General features: G+C 42.3%; 1 protein-coding gene across 2 annotated transcripts in view; it reads right to left on the minus strand.

Annotated features, from left to right (window-relative positions):
* lmbrd1 (LMBR1 domain containing 1) overlaps positions 1-18,499 on the minus strand; it is a 122,327-nt gene that overhangs the window by 85,907 nt on the left and 17,921 nt on the right. For both annotated transcript variants that reach the window (XR_013965329.1, XM_080782808.1), the window contains exons 4-5: positions 2,727-2,824; positions 1,264-1,331 (exon numbers count right to left, since the gene is read on the minus strand). Coding sequence is in view for 1 of the 2 variants with exons in the window: in XM_080782808.1 (XP_080638934.1) it covers positions 1,264-1,331; positions 2,727-2,824 (166 nt within the window). In the remaining variant the exon portion in view is untranslated. The remainder of the gene's footprint in view (positions 1-1,263; positions 1,332-2,726; positions 2,825-18,499) is intronic.

Raw genomic sequence — 18,499 nt, forward strand, 5'->3', positions numbered from 1 at the left:
GTTAGCATTATGTCATGTCTTAGCTATTGAAAAATAGCAGATCTACAAGCTCATAGCGCGCCACCGAGTGGCGCGCTACGAGCTTGTAGGTCTTCTATTTTTTTTTTATCATAAAAATGTGGCGCAAATCTTTGAATATATATTCTTTCAAAGTGAATGTTTTTAACTCGGATCTAAATCGGTTAAAGACTTTTAGAGGCCTTGTCTTGCCAGGTAGAAGAAGTGCACACAAAAGCTCTATATAACACTAAGCAAGCCCATTGAATCAGCAGTCAAGATGCAGCCCGGCACTCTTTTGTCTCCAGGTATAAAGGAAGCAGCGCCGGATAAAAGCTATCATGTTACTGAAAATCAAGGGATCAAGGGCACAATTCTCCCCAGAACAAAGCTACAATAGGTCCAGTCCACCAGGTAAAAAAAGAAAACAGACACACACACACACACTAAATTACTTGTCTGTCTGTAGAGTGCCAATGTTCCAACTTCAACCTGTGAACTGTATATAGGCATGTGTCAGGACTACGCTTTCACCAACCAGGCATCCCAACGCCTGCATTTAATGGTCGAGGGCGCACATTAAACACATGTTACCGTCACGGCTGCAATAGAAATCCATTATGTTTATGTTGTGCGAGTGCTGTTGAACACAAACACTATAAACCCGGCAGATGAACGGGACATGGATGAGAGACGATGCATCGCTATAGATTTAGACATCACGCTGGACGTACACACATGTCTGTATGGTCAATATACTATATACAGTTAAACAACCCAGGAAGTTTAGTTTGTCTCAGCCTAGTGTATGTTGCAATTTTCTGGATGAGTCGTTTCAGATTGGAGAGGAAACTAAAATGCTTACATTAAGATGAAGATAAAAATCAATTATGTTTGTTAGTTCCCTGATAATACTTTTGTGTCGAGTGCCACACTTTTTTGATTAATCAAATAATCGAGAAGGGTGTTTTTTTTTAATATATTTATTTATGTCTTAACAAAACTATTAACCCCTCAAGCCATACTTTGTCTTTGTCTGACAACAGTGGCAATGCAAAAATAGTGAAAATGGCAGATCTACAAGCTGAGAACGAATCGTGGTACGGTGCGTTGTGAGCTTGTACATCAGCTATTTTTTCCACTATTTACCTTTTTTATCACCTATAATGACACGGGCCTATATGCACCTAAATCGACTAGATTCAAAGATCGATTACTGTAACTCTTTGCACCCCGAGGTAATTCCTTCGTTGACGTCTCACTCACCCAATCAACAGCAGCACGGCACAGACGAGGACAAACCCCACGGTGTACTTCAGAGCGTTTCTCACCTGCTGTAAATGAAAGAAGAAATTAAACCGTGGCAAAACCCACGACCCGAGTCAAACGTAATTACTCATTGTGCGAGCGAAGGACAGGCATTCCATTTTAGTGAAAGGACAAAAGGGGTAGGGTGTGGTTTTTAGAGTGACTTTGACAGGGCAGAGATAGCTCCTCATTCCCCCAACTGCTATTCGCAGTGCTTTGAATTGACTGATTCAAAAGAATTCTCTGCCTTGGAGAGAAAGTGCTTCTGTCAGCTCAAAACTAACACACGGCAAGGGGGAGAAAAAAAGAAACCGTCCTGCGGCATATAATCGCTACATCTTCTACTATAGAGGCCCCTCTGAAGACTGGCATTTCAAATATCAGCAATAAGGATACAGGAACGGCACAAGGTTTTAAGCTTTTTCTCCCTTTTTTTGTTTCTGAAAAAAGTTTCACAAAAATGTCACTGCTGACCTTGTTTTATTATTATTATTCTTCAGCCAAATTATTACCTTTTTTTGGTGTGTGAAAAATGAAAATATACCAGCACTACCTGTAAAGGTTTGTCGGTGAAAGGGTTCCAAACAGAGCAAATTCTGTATGCCTCTAAAGGTCCAAAATTTCATTTGGATTGTGTAACATTCCATAATAGAGCAGCGCTGCATAATGGCTGTATCAATATATTCCATATGGATTTATACATTATGCAGGTGTAATGAACTAGGCAAACATTTCACCATTTCTCCTCAAGGGCCCCAAGTAAGACAGATGTTACTAAACCTGGCAAAACACCTCATAATCCTACTGTAGATTTCTCCTCACCACCCACGTCTCCTTTGTCCCTCATGATTAAATTATACCAAATGGGTGAAGAAAAAAAAGAACATTGCTGTTCAGGTTCAACGTTTTCATGTCAAGGACCCCCAGAATGATCAGTAATATTTTGGCCGTGGACCCCCATCTGAAAATATGTTGTTCCAGTGATCCCCCAGAAGCAAATATTTGAGTTCGAAATATTTGCTGCGAAAGAATGTATATTCAAAGATTTGCACGTTTTTAAAAAAAATTAAAAAATAGCAGATCTACAAGCTCATACAGCGGCACTCTGTGCGGTGCTACGAGCTTGTATATCTGCTATTTTTTTTACAGCTAAAGTTTAAAATAATGGTTAAATTGGTTTAAAGCTATGGTGACACAGATGCGTTCCAGGGCTTAATGGGTCAAATAATGGGGTACCATTATTTTGTCTTTTCACGCAAAATATATGATCGTGCGAGCCTGTGAGGAGGGAAAAGATTGTATAGGCACCCATAGGCACGGTCAACTGGAATGTGATACAGTATTGGGGAAAAAACATGACCCTGGTTGTGGCAAAGCCATTCCGTCTTGAATAACAATATGACGAAAACATATAGTCTTACCGAACATCTGTTGACACCGTCATCGTCCCTCTCTTCATAGTAGAAATAAACAAAGGGGATCCACAGGAAGACGCACAGGAGGATGATGGAATACATGGCTGTGGAGAGGCAAAATAAAGACATTTAATGGAGACAGGAACACACACAAAGTCACCCACCGATGCAGCTCGTGTTCTGCATATTGAAAATGCTATGGCCCAAGGACGCCCACACTTTTTGGACTTGAGAGCTACTTTCAAAATGACCAGCTCAACAAGATCTACCCACCAAAAAAAACTGTTAAACCATCGCTGAAAATAGTTTAAATATGTATCTGAGGGGGCTTTGGAATACCGGAGCTGGCGTTACATATAAGACAAATGCACTCGGAATGCGAAATAGAGCGGGAGAAATGGAATAGGTAGGGTTTTTTTTGTATTCATTTGTAATGCTACCAATGTTTTTGTACACAACAACACTCTTGAAAACAAAATAGGCCTATTGCATTGTGGGTTTGAGCTGACCCTTTTGATGTCAATCAAGTCACCTCAATTCAAGTGGCAGATGCCACTATTTCAATTAAATATTCCTTAGGCACATCACATGTCATGTGATCTACCTGCACAGCCTTTGTGGTCTAATGGTAGATCGCAATCTACCTTTTGGGCACCCCTGTGTCAGCTATACGATAAAAAATAAAAAATAAAAAATGTGATATCCTAATTAATTATACTGCAATAAACACGTTTTCATTCTGCTGCTTGAAATACTATGAAATATAAATGAACAAGCCAAAGGCTGCCTGCAGCTCAGAGCTAAGTCTACACCGCAGGGATTTAACCCATTCTGACCGGGAACCCGTTTTGGTGTTGGCATCATGTTATGCTTTAGCTATTGAAAAATAGCAGATCTACAAGCTCATAGCGCGCCACCGAGTGGCGCGCTACGAGCTTGTAGGTCTGCTAATTTTTGAAAAATCGAAGAACGACTGACATTTTTTTAAATCTGATCTCAGGTCAGAATGGGTTAATCAGACCAGTGTGTGTCCAGTGGAAACCTCGTATGAATCTGATCTCAGGTCAGAATGGGTTAATGCAAAAAGTGCACACGTTAGTACTTGGATGTAATACTTTAACCACTTCAAATCCCTATATACTTTGTTGACCCGGGGTTCCCCCAGGGGTCTGTATTTGCCCCCCCCTGCCGTACATCAAATCAATGCCATTCTCTAATAGGCTTTTATGTAACTTACTGTAGGTGAATACGCCAGCAGTTATAAGAACTTAAACTTGTCTTGACATAAAAGGGCCTTGAAATCCGGTTAACATGAGACCACGGCTATTAGGGGGAAATGTGACCATTCTGGGGACTGGGCGGGATTCAGGATAACGATGGACTCATTAACTAATCCCCAGTTCCCTTTAACTCAATTAAATTTTACATTTCAGAGCCAGACTTAAATAGAGATGGAATAGTTAACCACTTATTCAACCACTCTAGGCAAATTTTTGACAGCTGCTGAAAGTTGGGGTACCATCAACAACCATTATAAGGCAAAATGTTCAAGATTTCACTATGCTTTAAGTAGCATGTGACATGTCAAACCACAGGGGTTTCATCATTCTGAATCCATTCCAAGCATTAGTTTTGCACGAAAAACCCTCCTTGGGCATAGGAGTGTTTGTATATGTACACATATACACATACATATATACATCATAATCAATACTTAAAGATTTAAAATGGAGACAGAACAAACAGACCTGCAGAGGAAATCAAGTGACAACATGGGGAAAGTATTTACGGAACAAAAACGTTTTTAAAACTGCTTTTAAAAATGTCAACTGACTTGGTGTTTCTCAGAGGCAAGGGCATGGCGTTCCACAAGGTAGGGGCAACCACTGCAAAGGCCCTATCACCTTTTGTCTTTAGCTTGGTCACTGGGATTTTTAAAAGTTCTTTATCCGAGGACCTGAGGGGTCTCACATTATCCTTAGGAGGTAAAAGGTTGAGGATGTACAGTGGGGCCAGTCCATGAAGTGCCTTAAAGGTGGAAGGAAGGGATACCCTGCCGTGCCTGAGGAAGGTCGAAGGACCGAAACGTTGCATATTGTGGACATTAAATGAAAAGGCTCTTGAACCTGAAAGTTCTGATAATATTCCCTGACTATAGCTGCTATCTGACTGCTACAGAAATAAAGCCTGGCACAGCCGGACCCCGATCACATCATTACATCGAAAATAAACTATATATTTTTTCTTGATGTAAATGCGTTTGTTCATCTTGCCAACTTTGAACTAACAAAATATTCTCCTAGTGCACTCGACTTCTTCGTCAGGGCAATTAGACAGCTCAATTTATGCCGGATCTCAAATGCAGAAGCGAGGCGGAAGCGCCAGTGAACTTTCTAACATTCCTCAATAATATAGATTTACGGAGGCAACAGAGTAGAATAAGAGGACTAATTAAACATTTTACTGACACACTAGGAAAACAAATCGTAAATCGGGACCACATGAGTGCATCCCCGAGCGCATACAAGCTTGGAAACTTTCTGTCCGGTTTACTTCTTGAGCCAACCGATGTGGAATGAACTCATCCAGTAAATATGAAATTAATGCACATCGCTGGCTGTGAGATAATGGAAATGCATACTGTACACTCCTGTGTAAAGAATAATGAGGGAATGGGACATTGGCACACTGCTGGCTGTATAGTGGATCTCTGATGTATTGGTGGTTGAGCAGCGTTATCATCTGCTTACGGTAAAGAACATATTTATAAGTTGAGCAGCATGAAGCGCGAGTGCTGAACTAATGAGACTGTGTGTATCAATATTAGCAAAATGACTTATGCTTTCACTTTTACATAAAGGTTAGCCTGGGCTAATGTGTTTCTGGTCTAGAGGGGGCGGGTTGCGGCAGAGATTTGTGCACGCACGCCCTGATTGGATCTCACCGATCTGTCTATCAATCCCCCCTGCCCCCCCCCCCCCCCCCCCCAGTGCAGCGCTACGTCACATCATTTGGAGCGACGCCCACTCGCCCAATGCGTTCCTCCAGGCTTTCATTGTTTGCGCCGACGATGAAAGCCTGGTACCGAGGCTACATACAGGGTGACTTCAACAGTCCTCTGGGCCATATGAACTCAGGGCCATATAAACTCATAAAAACTCAGTTATTATTAACATAATTTGTACAGATATATTCATTACTATGATGATCACGATTGCTTCTGTTAGTTTTATATTATTTTTTGTGGATGGGAGTCTCTGAACTCCAGGTGAAGCCGTTTATGATTAATTTAAACTAGGAAATGTTTTATTTCTGAAAAAGCAGATAAATCGGAATTTCATTTCCCACAAAGGGTTGTTGGAGCCACACAAAAAAAACGCCTCAGAACGGCGTAAATTTGGCAGTGGCTCATTTTTTCTTTAGTAAGAATACTGGCTCTTAGCCAAATGTCACTTAGTAGGCAGAAACAAAATAGGAGCAGTGTAAGAATTTCAGACTTTCTTTTCTCCATCTATCTATCTATCCGTCTGTGTTTCTGGGTATCCAGGGCATAACTTGGGTGCCGAGTAGGCCAAGGTATTCATTTATAACAAGGCTGTGTTACGGGGGGGGGGGGGGGGCACAAAATGAAGGCAAATGGGGCAGATAAATATGCACACAGCGCCACCCACTCAGTCAACGGACTGTTATGGGTCCATTGACCATTCCCTCATTAGTTAAGCATCTAAACATAACATGAACCCCTAGTGTCCCTGTTCTAGGGGCCAACACTCAGTCTCAGTCGAATCACATTTGAAAGCTCACAACACATCGTGTTGCAACAGCACATTGTGCGCTTGTAGAACAGCTATCTTTGGCCAAGATATTTAGTGTTAGAATGAAAACAGAAGCATAGAGACCTGGGAGACTCTCGGGTCAAATTACATATAGGTATGTAAGTGGTTAAGGAGAATGTACGTCGTACACAGTAGATGGATATAGTAGTAGCTTTTAAATCAAAGAATTGGGGCTGTGTGAAACAGCAATGCCAACATCTATCTGTAGATGCTATACCTTCTCCTCCCTGGCTTCTGTGTCGTGTCTTTCTACTCATCAGTTCTCATCTCATTCAGTGTGTGTGTGTGTGTGTGTGTGTGTGTGTGTGTGTGTGTGTGTGTGTGTGTGTGTGTGTGTGTGTGTGTGCCTACAGCCTACGCATTTTGGGTTGTTTTCAACTCTTACAGTTGCTTTTCAGTTTGTTCCAGGCTGTCAGAGTCTCTTGGAGTTTGAGATCGGCTTGGCTTTCAAGCCGATAAATGTACCCTTTCAGAAAATGCTATTTTTTTTACGGAAATTGCACTTTGCACCTCTTACAAACCTACCTAAAGTAGCAGAAAGCCTTCACTTTGCACCTCTTACAAACCTACCTAAAGTAGCAGAAAGCCTTCTTTTTACATTTCAATATTACCAAGGCTGCACATTTAATGGAAGAGAAACAGAAATCGTGATTACATGTTACACAATCATGTAATTGTGAAACATGGCGATGAATTAAAATAATGTATTTGGTCAGGTGTTGCTCCTAGACCTTGCCCTCATCATCTCCTTATACTGTATAATTAAAAACGGTTTAATAAAACCAGAACAATGTACAAGGCAAGCCATCGTCCCCTCCTACAACATGTTCACAAACGCACAATAAAAGTCACATTTGTTATGTTGTTTGTCCTGTTGAAGGAAAGGCCATGGGGTCATCAGAATAACTAGGGGTCATGTTTGCTAAGTGCGTTAAGCTGCAACAATGGGTTGGTGCCTGCCTGCCTGGCTGGGTATGAGCATGAAAATAACACACACACAAACACACACACACACACGCACGTACGTATTAACTGTATATTATGATGATTTCGGGTGTGCCAGTACTGTACAATACAGTAGAGGCCGGGTACAGTAGAGGGACCGGGACACGGTAACTCTGTCATTTCTCAACCGTTTCGGACACGGGGCGGCACGCCGGAACCGGCCCGGCCCCCTGGGCGCGTTCCTGAGGGTCTGGAACTACCCCATTTATTGTCATTATTGCTCATTGTTCTTGCCATGTCTTTGTATACTTCATCTTTTTTATTTACAATAGTGTTGTGCCTGAACTGTTTTTCTTTTCTTGTTTGTTATCATGTTCTTGTTGCGTTTATTGTCTTTAATTTAGTTAAAAACCAATAAATATACTCTGTAGTGAATTTTCATCATGCAACCAGGTTTAAAACGAAACTATTACGACACCATCAAGGTCTGCCAAAATACATTTTAGTCAAACTGTAGAAGTCAACTAAAACTAGGAGATCCTACGGGAATGTTATAGCGACACCACCATGACCAACCTGACTGGATGCAGCATCGCCTGGCATGTGAACTCAACAAACTCAACGAACCGCAAAGTGCTGCTGGTGTGTGTGTGTGTGTGTGTGTGTGTGTGTGTGTGTGTGTGTGTGTGTGTGTGTGTGTGTGTGCGCAGCACAGTGAGTCAGTGGAAGAGTGGATGTGAGCTTCCCTCCATCCAGGATATACAACAAATGTCTTCAACGCTCGTAGGATAATCAAAGACCACAGGACAGCTTACCAGGCAACCAGGGCTATGAACAATGGACGGTCTGTTGCCTGACTGCCTGTTACAGACAAATAGAAGGGACAAAATATTGACAAAAGTTTTGGGAAAAAAATTATCCAACGATAACAAAATATTCTTTAGTTTTGGGTTTGAGAGGCTAAATCTCATCAAAAGGGTTGAAACCCACTGGTATAGAGTCGACATATCTAGAAATAGCAATTAACTCTATTGGAGAGAATTGTGGATGATATAATTAGACTGAACAATTGTTTCAATGCATTACGTTTCAACAGGTTATCCTCCTCACTGGCCTATTAGTACTACCGCTTTGAACAAAACATTTGGGTAGTGGGTAGAAAATAAATCTATGTAATTTCTGATGTAACATTGCAACTGGAAGAAAAAATGTATTCCCCTTCTGAAAATGAATGTTGCACCAGGAACATTCCCCACTAGTATCCAAAGCCAGTTGTATCCATCAGCTGCATTAGGTGAAGTCAGCCTGCTGGACAAAGTGTTGTATATCCTCCTCACATCATCCAGTGCTTATGACTAGTCCTGTCCAAGCTGCTGCTTTCGGAGACAGTTTAACGCGCGGAAGCCATTTGGTCCAGAGTGACCCATCATCCGGTATAAGCCGCTTCTTTTACAGCAGATTCAGCAGAGTTGGGACCCCGATTGGGGACTTGGGGCATAAGGACTTTGACAAAGGAACATAGCCTTCCAACTTCCAAGGCAAATTAAGTCCCTTCCATTTGTTTTTGAAAAGCATAGCCTGTGAATGCATTTTATTTGTTTGTGTGTTATTGTTTTAAGGCAACAAATACAGGCTATGCTGTATACTACAGTATATGGATATGGGGCGCTCTCATCATCATACAATGCATCATCATCTGTGTGTGTGCGCGCGCAGTATGCACACGTGTGTCTGTAACAGGCGGTCAGGCAACAGGCGGTTAAGGTGACCATGCGTCCATTGTTCATAGCCCTGGTTGCCTGGTAAGCAGTCCTGTGGTCTTTGATTATCCTACGAGCGTTGAAGACAACACGAGTCCATTGTTGTACGTATATCCTGGATGGAGGGAAGCTCACATCGGTCCACTCTTCCACTGACTCACTGTGCTGCATAACAGGGCCTATATTTTCATCACAGTGGAACTGGCTCTCAAGCACCTTTCTGAATATTTTGGGACTGTTCCGGCGGGCAGGTGGAACCATTCAGCCTGTGTCTTGGGGAAGGTAATGTATGTCTGTACATACGTACAACCAGCGGCTTGGATTTAGCTGCACTAATGACATTTACAAGTTGGACACCACCACAACGGTCTTGGTCTTTAATTAACTCTAGAGGCACTGCACAGAACTCTCTTCACTCTGCCATCATCATTGGGACAAAGATGTATGTATTTGGGGGCGACATCATGGTGTCTGAGTTTGACACAGAGACCAACCTCTGGCTGAACACACCTTCTGCTGCTGCACAGCCTCTTCCAGAAGGATGCTGGCTTCATACAGCTGTCACCTACACAACGGAAACCTATACATACACTTCAATGATCCTAGGATATACTGCTTCTCCCGGAAGTGGAGGTTTTGGTATGGATGGGGTCCAACTAAGTAGTAGTTGCTGTTGCACAGTGGGAGATCGTATCATCCTCTTTGGGGAATGCGGTACACCCAATGACCTGTACATCCTAGACTTAAGTCCTAGCCTGAAGACATTATGCATGCTATTCAGTACGGTTTGGAGCAGACAGAACTCCCACACAACATCAGATGGGAACTGGCAGCCATGACTAACAACCAGTCAACCACCATATGAGCCTAAGTGGAGTGGGAGCGGAGCGGGGAGTGGGTTTATAGAAAGGTGGAAGCGACTCTATTTGGGGCCGAACACATGTTTTAGCATGTGTGGTCGCACGAACAGACAGAAACACACGTGTTGTCTTTGTGACTGTCACAACTGGAAAAAAGATCTGTACACTAAATGAAATGAAATGACATATTGAGACGTGTGAGGACAAAAGCTGTATATAGGAGGGGCTCAAAAATATTCGAGAATTGGCCTGGGCCGTGGCTCAGCGGTCCAGGCGCCTTGGCCGGTAGTCCAAGGCTGGCAGTGTGTCGTGGGTTCGACTCCCGATCCCGACGGCCTTTACTGCATGTCACTCCCCCATCTCTCTCCCCCATTTCCTGTCAGCCTACTGTCTGTCCCTCTATACAAAATATAAAATAAAAGCGAAAGCCAGAAAAAATATATATATAATATTCGAGAACTCCCTGTTTTACCCTGTTTTGGATAAATGCTAAAAATAAAAATGTATGGCATTGTGTGACAGTGTGTTGCATGCCGCAAATAGGCTCGTTTCACTAGTCTAAACAATTGGGAATTAGAAAGCACAGGTGAGGCCAAAAGAAACACAAACATGCTTCCAGCTGAGAGGGGCATTTCTGAAGCCAATGGATTGGGCGAAGGCAATGAACCCACACACCTCAAATAAGCACAGAAAAGCATATCAAAGATATGCCTTATTGCCTCAGCAACATGGAAGCACCATTTGATGTCATTCATTAGCACCCATCACGCTGAGATGCTACATAAACACATCCCTGCGCAACACAAACAACTCATAGTCTTAATTATATCGCAGTCGGGTCCTTCCCAACCCCCTCGTCTTGAATAGCGGAGAGGCACTTTCTAATGTGTGCCGTTAGCCCCTTATAACGGCCCTCCGACCTCATCTCTATAAAAGTATCGCGCCCTATTTACCTTATTATGCCCGTCTGTGTGCACCTGTGTGCCCAGCAGCTGTCAGAAACAACATGAACACCAACCGAAGCAGCATCCGTTTGCGAGTAGCAAAAGAGTAATAGTAAAAGTCAAGTCAAATAATTTGACCTGACATGGAAATAAAGAAAATGTTTCTGTATCAGTGGTGCTCAATATTTCATTCATGTCAAACCTTATGTTTCTGTATCAGTGGTGCTCAATATTTCATGTCAAACCTTATGTAAATATGTTGTTCCAGGGACCTCCCAGAAGCAAAGATTTGAGTTAAAATGCTCACTCTGTAATAATATATATATATTCAAAGATTTGAGGCACATTTTCACGATTTTTCAAAAAATAGCAGACCTACAAGTTCAGCTTGTAGATCTGCTGTTTTGGGTTAACAAATTAGTCGATATTAAAATATACAGTATTATAACAACCTAAAGCCTAAACCCGAAGCCTTCATCTCAAAACGCCCCCCCCCCCCCCCCCCCCCCCCAATCGTCTGACAGTTTATTTCTCCCATTTACAGGGACCTGGATGGATGCGCTAGAAAGGAAGTAATGAAGGAACAATTTCTCTCCATAATGACCTTGTGTTATCATCACCGTCATTGACGTCAAATCATAAATATTAGTAATGAAACTGCATCAATTAGAAAGGTGCGCTCAGTAGAGTCTCTGCCAGGGGGCATTATCCTACTAATAACAGTATAATGTGCTCAGTAGAGTCTCTGCCAGGGGGCATTATCCTACTAATAACAGTATAATGTGCTCAGTAGAGTCTCTGCCAGGGGGCATTATCCTAATAATAATAGTGTAATGTGCTCAGTAGAGTCTCTGCCAGGGGGCATTATCCTACTAATAACAGTATAATGTGCTCAGTAGAGTCTCTGCCAGGGGGCATTATCCTAATAATAATAGTATAATGTGCTCAGTAGAGTCTCTGCCAGGGGGCATTATCCTAATAATAATAGTATAATGTGCTCAGTAGAGTCTCTGCCAGGGGGCATTATCCTAATAATAATAGTATAATGTGCTCAGTAGAGTCTCTGCCAGGGGGCATTATCCTAATAATAATAGTATAATGTGCTCAGTAGAGTCTCTGCCAGGGGGCATTATCCTAATAATAATAGTATAATGTGCTCAGTAGAGTCTCTGCCAGGGGGCATTATCCTAATAATAATGGAAGCAGTTACATTTTTACAGGCATTAAAGTGTGGCATGATGTGAATACTGAATAATGAATTTATATGTGTTTCACGTGTATATGTATGCACTGGATATGTACATATGTCAACTGTACTCTAATGCTGACCAACGGAAGTGACAGTCATATCTGACAGAACAAAATGATCCATCTCTTTGCCATTATGCTTGCATATTGTAATACCCTGTGTTTTGTTTTTCTCCTTTTTTGTGTATTGTATTGTATTGTATTGTATTGTATTGTATTGTATTGTATTGTATTGTATTGATTGTAGTTAGGACCCTGTCGAAAACGAGATACTGTATCTCAATGGGGTATTCCTAAATAAAGACATTTCAAAACAAACAAACAAACAATACTAGTTTACATCTATGGCCCTATTTTCACCAGTGAGTGCCTTCTTCACCCCACGTCTTTTTCAAAATAGCAAAAATAAATAAAAAGGCGAAGTTTAGGGATATAGCCCCCTAGACTCTACTGTCGTTCACCCTGTCTCATACACACATTCATTGTTAATGCAGTATTGTGTCATCACCACCAGTCAATGAACCACTTAAAGACGGGGTGAAACGGCTTATTTGGAGCATTTTCTCTCAAATGGAAAGATGTGCGTTTTTGAACCAGTCAGAACGTCGCATCCCTCCAGACGTTTCTCTGCTACGTGCACAATGCGTGCACGCACATGCAGATTGATTGTAAACAAAGTCAGAGAGAGAGAGACAGGCAGCATTAAGCTCATGGCTTAATTCTAACCTATAAATGTTTTCAGATACATATTTTTTGCATGATGCAACGGGATGCAAAGGTACCTGTGGTTAATGGTTGTGACTTGAAATCTAAGTGTCAGGTGTTTGCTGGCCCACAGTTGCTTTGCGAGTGCTTTGTAAAGGTTAATGATGCTGACATACGGGCTACACAATCTGTCAGTGAATTGTACGTTAAACTGCAGGGTGAGATTTGAACAGCTACAGTATATCTGAAGGGTGGCAGATCATGCCAGCATAGTCTCAGGAAAAAGACTTCAGGTCTGTGTGTGCATGTGTGATTGTGTGTGTGCGTGACAATCTGCATGAGAGAGAGAGAGAGAGAGAGAGAGATAGAGAATCAAGAGACTGGTCTCTCAGCCCATGCACACGCATATCTAACGTTAAATACAAGGTCGAGGTCCCCGTCAAAAGGTCAAAGCCAACATGTTTGTTCGGCAAACTGTATGCCATGTGATTTGTTTTTACCAATACGTCTCGGTAACCTCCGCCCACTGCTTTGAAAACCATCCGTGATAGCGTCCCAATAGGAAGGGCCGCCCTTTAAAAGTCTTTGCATTAGTTCTGCACTGCCATTTTTTTTAAGTCTCCAAATTGTCTCTCTACCCAGTCCTCTAAGCCCTTGCATTGAATTTAGATGTACCGCCAGATGTATTGGTCTGCCGGAGCTCTCCGATATGTCTGACGGCGAGCCAAGACTACATTTCCAGGAAATGTCCAGGATTGATCCTTTTGAGCTCACTCTCCCAGCCTCAAGTATCCATGTCTAGTGGCGAGAACAAATCTACCCCCTTGTGACTGCGTCTCCCTCCACGCAGCGCCGGAGACAAATGGGTGTCAACGTTTTAACGGGATTTCTTTTTGCCAGCTACGACTGTGGCAGGACATTAGCTTTAATAAGTACATGCTCATTGCTCCACTAAAGGCATCCATTTACACTCATTTACGGCCAGACAAACTCCGTTTAGGAAAGACTCCGTTCGAGAGCAAACAAATGGAGGCCTTGCACAGTGCGCTGTGCAGCCAATGGCATGTGCTCGACTGCTCGTGGGTTAAAGCAATGGCTAATATTAATCATAACACCATGAATATTAACATACTGAGGGAATAGGTCATATTACATTGTCGTGGATCATCCATCTACTTCTACTGGGGGAAGAACACCTGACCAGGGATAAAAGTTTAGCAAATTTGTCCACTTGACAAGGAGGAGGACTAAATAATTAAATGCCCTCCCTCAACCCTCCTCTCAACACCGTCCTTGTGTTCCTTCTATCTCCACTTCCAATTTATTTCTAGCGAAAAACAAAGAAAGGATCGTTGGAGGACAGGGGGAACAAAAACATACAATCTATACAAAGGCTGAGCTATGAATAAAAACAGCAAACCGGGAGCCGCAAGGTGGGAGCACACTGTGAGCGCATCGCAAACAAAATCACAGGCAATCAGAGGCACTTCAGTTCAACTTGGGACATCGCTTTTTATGGTTCAATCATTATCAAGTTGTATGGGTACATTTAGCAAAAAGAAGGTTTAATAGCAAGTGTTCCAACGAGTTTACACAGAGCGCTAATATTACACGGCGATGATGCGACGCAAGATCATATTTGTAACGAGTAGGTCCATTTTTCATATATCTATGATCTACTGTACCCTGTATGACTACTGAGACATCATAGGCTATTTTCAATAAATCACGAATGTTGAATGTTTGTGAAATATTTTAGCAATGTTTTCAGATGGGGGATCCACGGCCAAATGCACACTAATTTGGGGGTGTCCCCGAGACGTAAAGGTTGTGAGAACCACTGGTTATATCCATCATTACGCCCCCCGGGGTACTGGAAAGACCCCGACTCAACAGTCAGGCCTGATGAGAATCAGAGACCCTTGTTTTCACCTCACGATGGCCGTCCACAAGGGCACCAGGAGTCTGCTGTCCTTGCACAGAGACGGCGGCTCCAATTTGATGCGAAAATGAAATGCCAGGGGAGGAACCCCACAAAAGCGGTGGCTCTGACAAAGGACTCGGGAGACTGATGAAAATATCTGTGCCTGTGCAAGACTCTGAAAGGAATGTCAGGAGAAGCCTGCACTCTCATTTCCTGTGAACATCAGGGGAGACAGGGTTTTTTTCTTTTTTCTTTTTTTTTTGGGAGGTCTGTGTGACAGAAATTGGCCACAACATCTATTTAAGCCCTATTTATAGGTGGTAGCTCTGTGACACTTTGTTTGAGCTTGTAGATCAGTACATGTTTGTTTGTGTGTGTGTGTGTGTGTGTGTGTGTGTGTGTGTGTGTGTGTGTGTGTGTGTGTGTGTGTGTGTGTGCGTGCTAGCCAGCAGATTCGTACAACCATGTAATGAATCAGGCCTTAAGGTCTTGGCACACACGGGACATGATGAATAAACAATACAAAAATCACTGGCAAAACAAATATTAATTTACAGATCGATGCCTTTATTTGCGGTGACAAATAAACGGATGCAAATCACATTATTTTATATATTTGCGTTGTGTGGATGTTCTCGTGAAAAACTGATAGAAAAAGTTCAAAAAGATATATTCTCAGGCGAACAGAGTTATCATATTGGGCGAAAAACTCTCCCGGTGTGTGAACACTTTGTCTCCATTCCTTGAGTTCAAATGTATGCAACCATCTCCATTCATTTAGGAAACTAGGTAAACTATAACGAAGAATCCACACATACTGTACTGGTTGCAGTGTACAACCTCATCAGTAATATTTGGAAAAATGTACAGTTCTAAAGCCCAAACAACAGCAATGATTCGAGACGTAATAAAACCGCTTTAGTGTGCGTCGCAGCGGTCTGATATGTCCCGTTGCACGTCGGCGCATGTTGTTGCATTGTTAATGTGTGTGTTTGTGTGTGTTAGGTTGTGCACAGGTGGTGAAAAACAACCATGCTGTTTTCGTGCTCAGACGCACCCACCCACCCAGCCAGCCAGCCAGCCACCCAGCCACCCAGCCACCCACACAGCTCCGTAAGGGAGTAGTTGCACCACTCAAAAAAATGAAGAAAAACCAGGGCCTAGGGATTAACTTAACCCAGCATCCGATTTGTGCGGCGAACAAGGTGACAACGCCGAGTCTCTTGCAGATCTGTTATTTTCGGTTAAGATATTTTCGGAGGGAAAAGAGCGGACCTATCATAAGGGTCAACTAAGCACACTACAGTACACTATATAGGGTTTAACTGGGTTTTAACAGAAGCATAAATATGCAGAAGATCCCTGAAGGCATTCCATCATAACAGCCACCTTGACCTTAACTATAACTGTTATTGAATTAACAAGAGCAAAGCTATATTTCACTTTGATATAAGATTTTCATTTTTAAATGAGCTAGCTCGGTCAGCCCTCGTTAGAGTTAAAGGAGAATTCCATGCTAGAAGGCTTTCTTACCTTTCTTTGTAGTTGTTACGTCCCCACCAAAGAGGTGTTTTTTTGTGCAAAGACTCCTTATTGGCTATTTCCCCTACCATAAGCCCTCAATGAATTGCATTGAATTGAATGGAAATTGAATGGGGCTATGGGGTGTTGTGCTAATTTGCTTATTTCCATCGAAATAAGTAGTAAAGTGTGCCGCTTGGGACATTATTTACATTATGAAGAGAGGATATATACAAAAAATATATAATTTTGAGCGATGGAAATAAGTGAATTAGCACAACACCCCATAGCCCCATTCAATTCCCATTCAATTCAATGCAATTCATTGAGGGCTTATGGTAGGGGAAATAGCCAATAAGGAGCTTTTGCACAAAATAACACCTGGACCTCTTTCGTGGGGACGTAACAACTACAAAGAAAGGTAAGAAAGCCTTTTAGTATGGAATTCTCCTTTAACAATAGAGGGATAATGTGGCCAATGGAGTGTGTATCCCCCCCCACCGCCAACACTTCACTGACAGGCTTTAATTGACCCCACAATGACCACTGTTTTGGATCGATAATATGTTTTAGAATAAATTGTTAACATTATGATTATCCCGACGACGGCAATGAAAACAAAAACTTTATGAATAACATCATCACTGTACAGATTACCAGCGACATTGGTGATGGCTGACTGCTCAGGAACCCAATTTAGCAAAATGGGATCTAGTGAGCTAGCCTGGCGAATAAGCCAGACTAATATCACAGGCAGAATTTTTTTTTTTGCCAACAGCTGATTCGGTATGGCTTATTAGGCAGGCTCCTAGTGAGCTGCAGTATAAGTATAGAGCACTGCTTCCCAAACACTGGGTCGTGAGTCGTGACCCATTTCTGGGGTCACAGACCAATTTGTATGGGCCACGGCTCGAGTAAAAATCCCATTTTCTTTTCCTAAAAAAAAACGAAAAATAATGCATACAAAATAAATTAACAAACAAATCTAAGGAATTCCATAAATAAAAAATAAGAAGTAGTGAAAATAGCCGATCTACAAGCTCGCAACGTGGCGCAAAGCCACGCTTTGTGTGCTTGTAGATCTATTTTCACTATAGGTTGGGTCCCGGGCAAACGTCTAATCTCTCTTTAGAGTCTCTATGGCTACACTACTGGACCATTGCCCTTTCAGCCATAATGAAGTTGCTAACATGCTATTCTGCCGAATACTAAGGTAGAGGCAAGCTCACAGTACCACAGAGTTACAGAGAAACTGCTAATGAGACAACTCCACCCAAAACTATAAAGTGACAAATACTTCTGCACATGACTGCCGCTGCCTTGAATAATAATCATTTCATTGAGCATAAACAGGGCACACATGCTCTAAGTGAAAACAGCAGCACAAGCCTTGCCACAAAATATTCATGCATGAATATATTCAAAATACGCTCCAAAATGAACCATGAAAGTGCGGTACGTGCCTACTGGTGGCTCAGACAGTTTGTGCACAGCCACAACGGTTCGAATCAGACCCACCACTTGTCTCTCTCTCTCAAGTTCAAATGCAACACAACTGAATTTACTGAAAACAAGATTTAAAAAAATATTATACATAGAATAGTTGTATCACTCAAAATGAGGACAAGAACAGACAAATGATTATTGTCATTGCCGTCATTAGGGAATTGCACTAAAACAAAACACATGAGACTCGAAGGCTGCCTCGGAATCGCAGCAATTTGTTTCACTTTATAGTACAGTTGCGCAGTTATCTGATTCAAGAGCAGCCTTTATTTTCCCCAGTAGGACACATTGGCTGCAAAAGGCCTCCCTCCCTGTCCATCCTTGCAGGAGGCAGAGGCGCATCAATTTCTTGAAGTAGCCGTGTAATACAAGACATGAGTAGTAAATTGATACGGAAAAGAGACAGCCGGAGGAGCACAGCATCTTTATGTGGCACATTATCAAATGAGCCCTGACCCAGAAGACCGACAGACACCACTTTTCACAGCTCCTGCAATCATATTTGCAACTTCCAAAAGACTGACACCAAA

Source organism: Protomyctophum bolini (genome assembly GCF_963924005.1).
Source record: "Protomyctophum bolini genome assembly, chromosome: 14".
NCBI lineage: Eukaryota > Metazoa > Chordata > Actinopteri > Myctophiformes > Myctophidae > Protomyctophum > Protomyctophum bolini.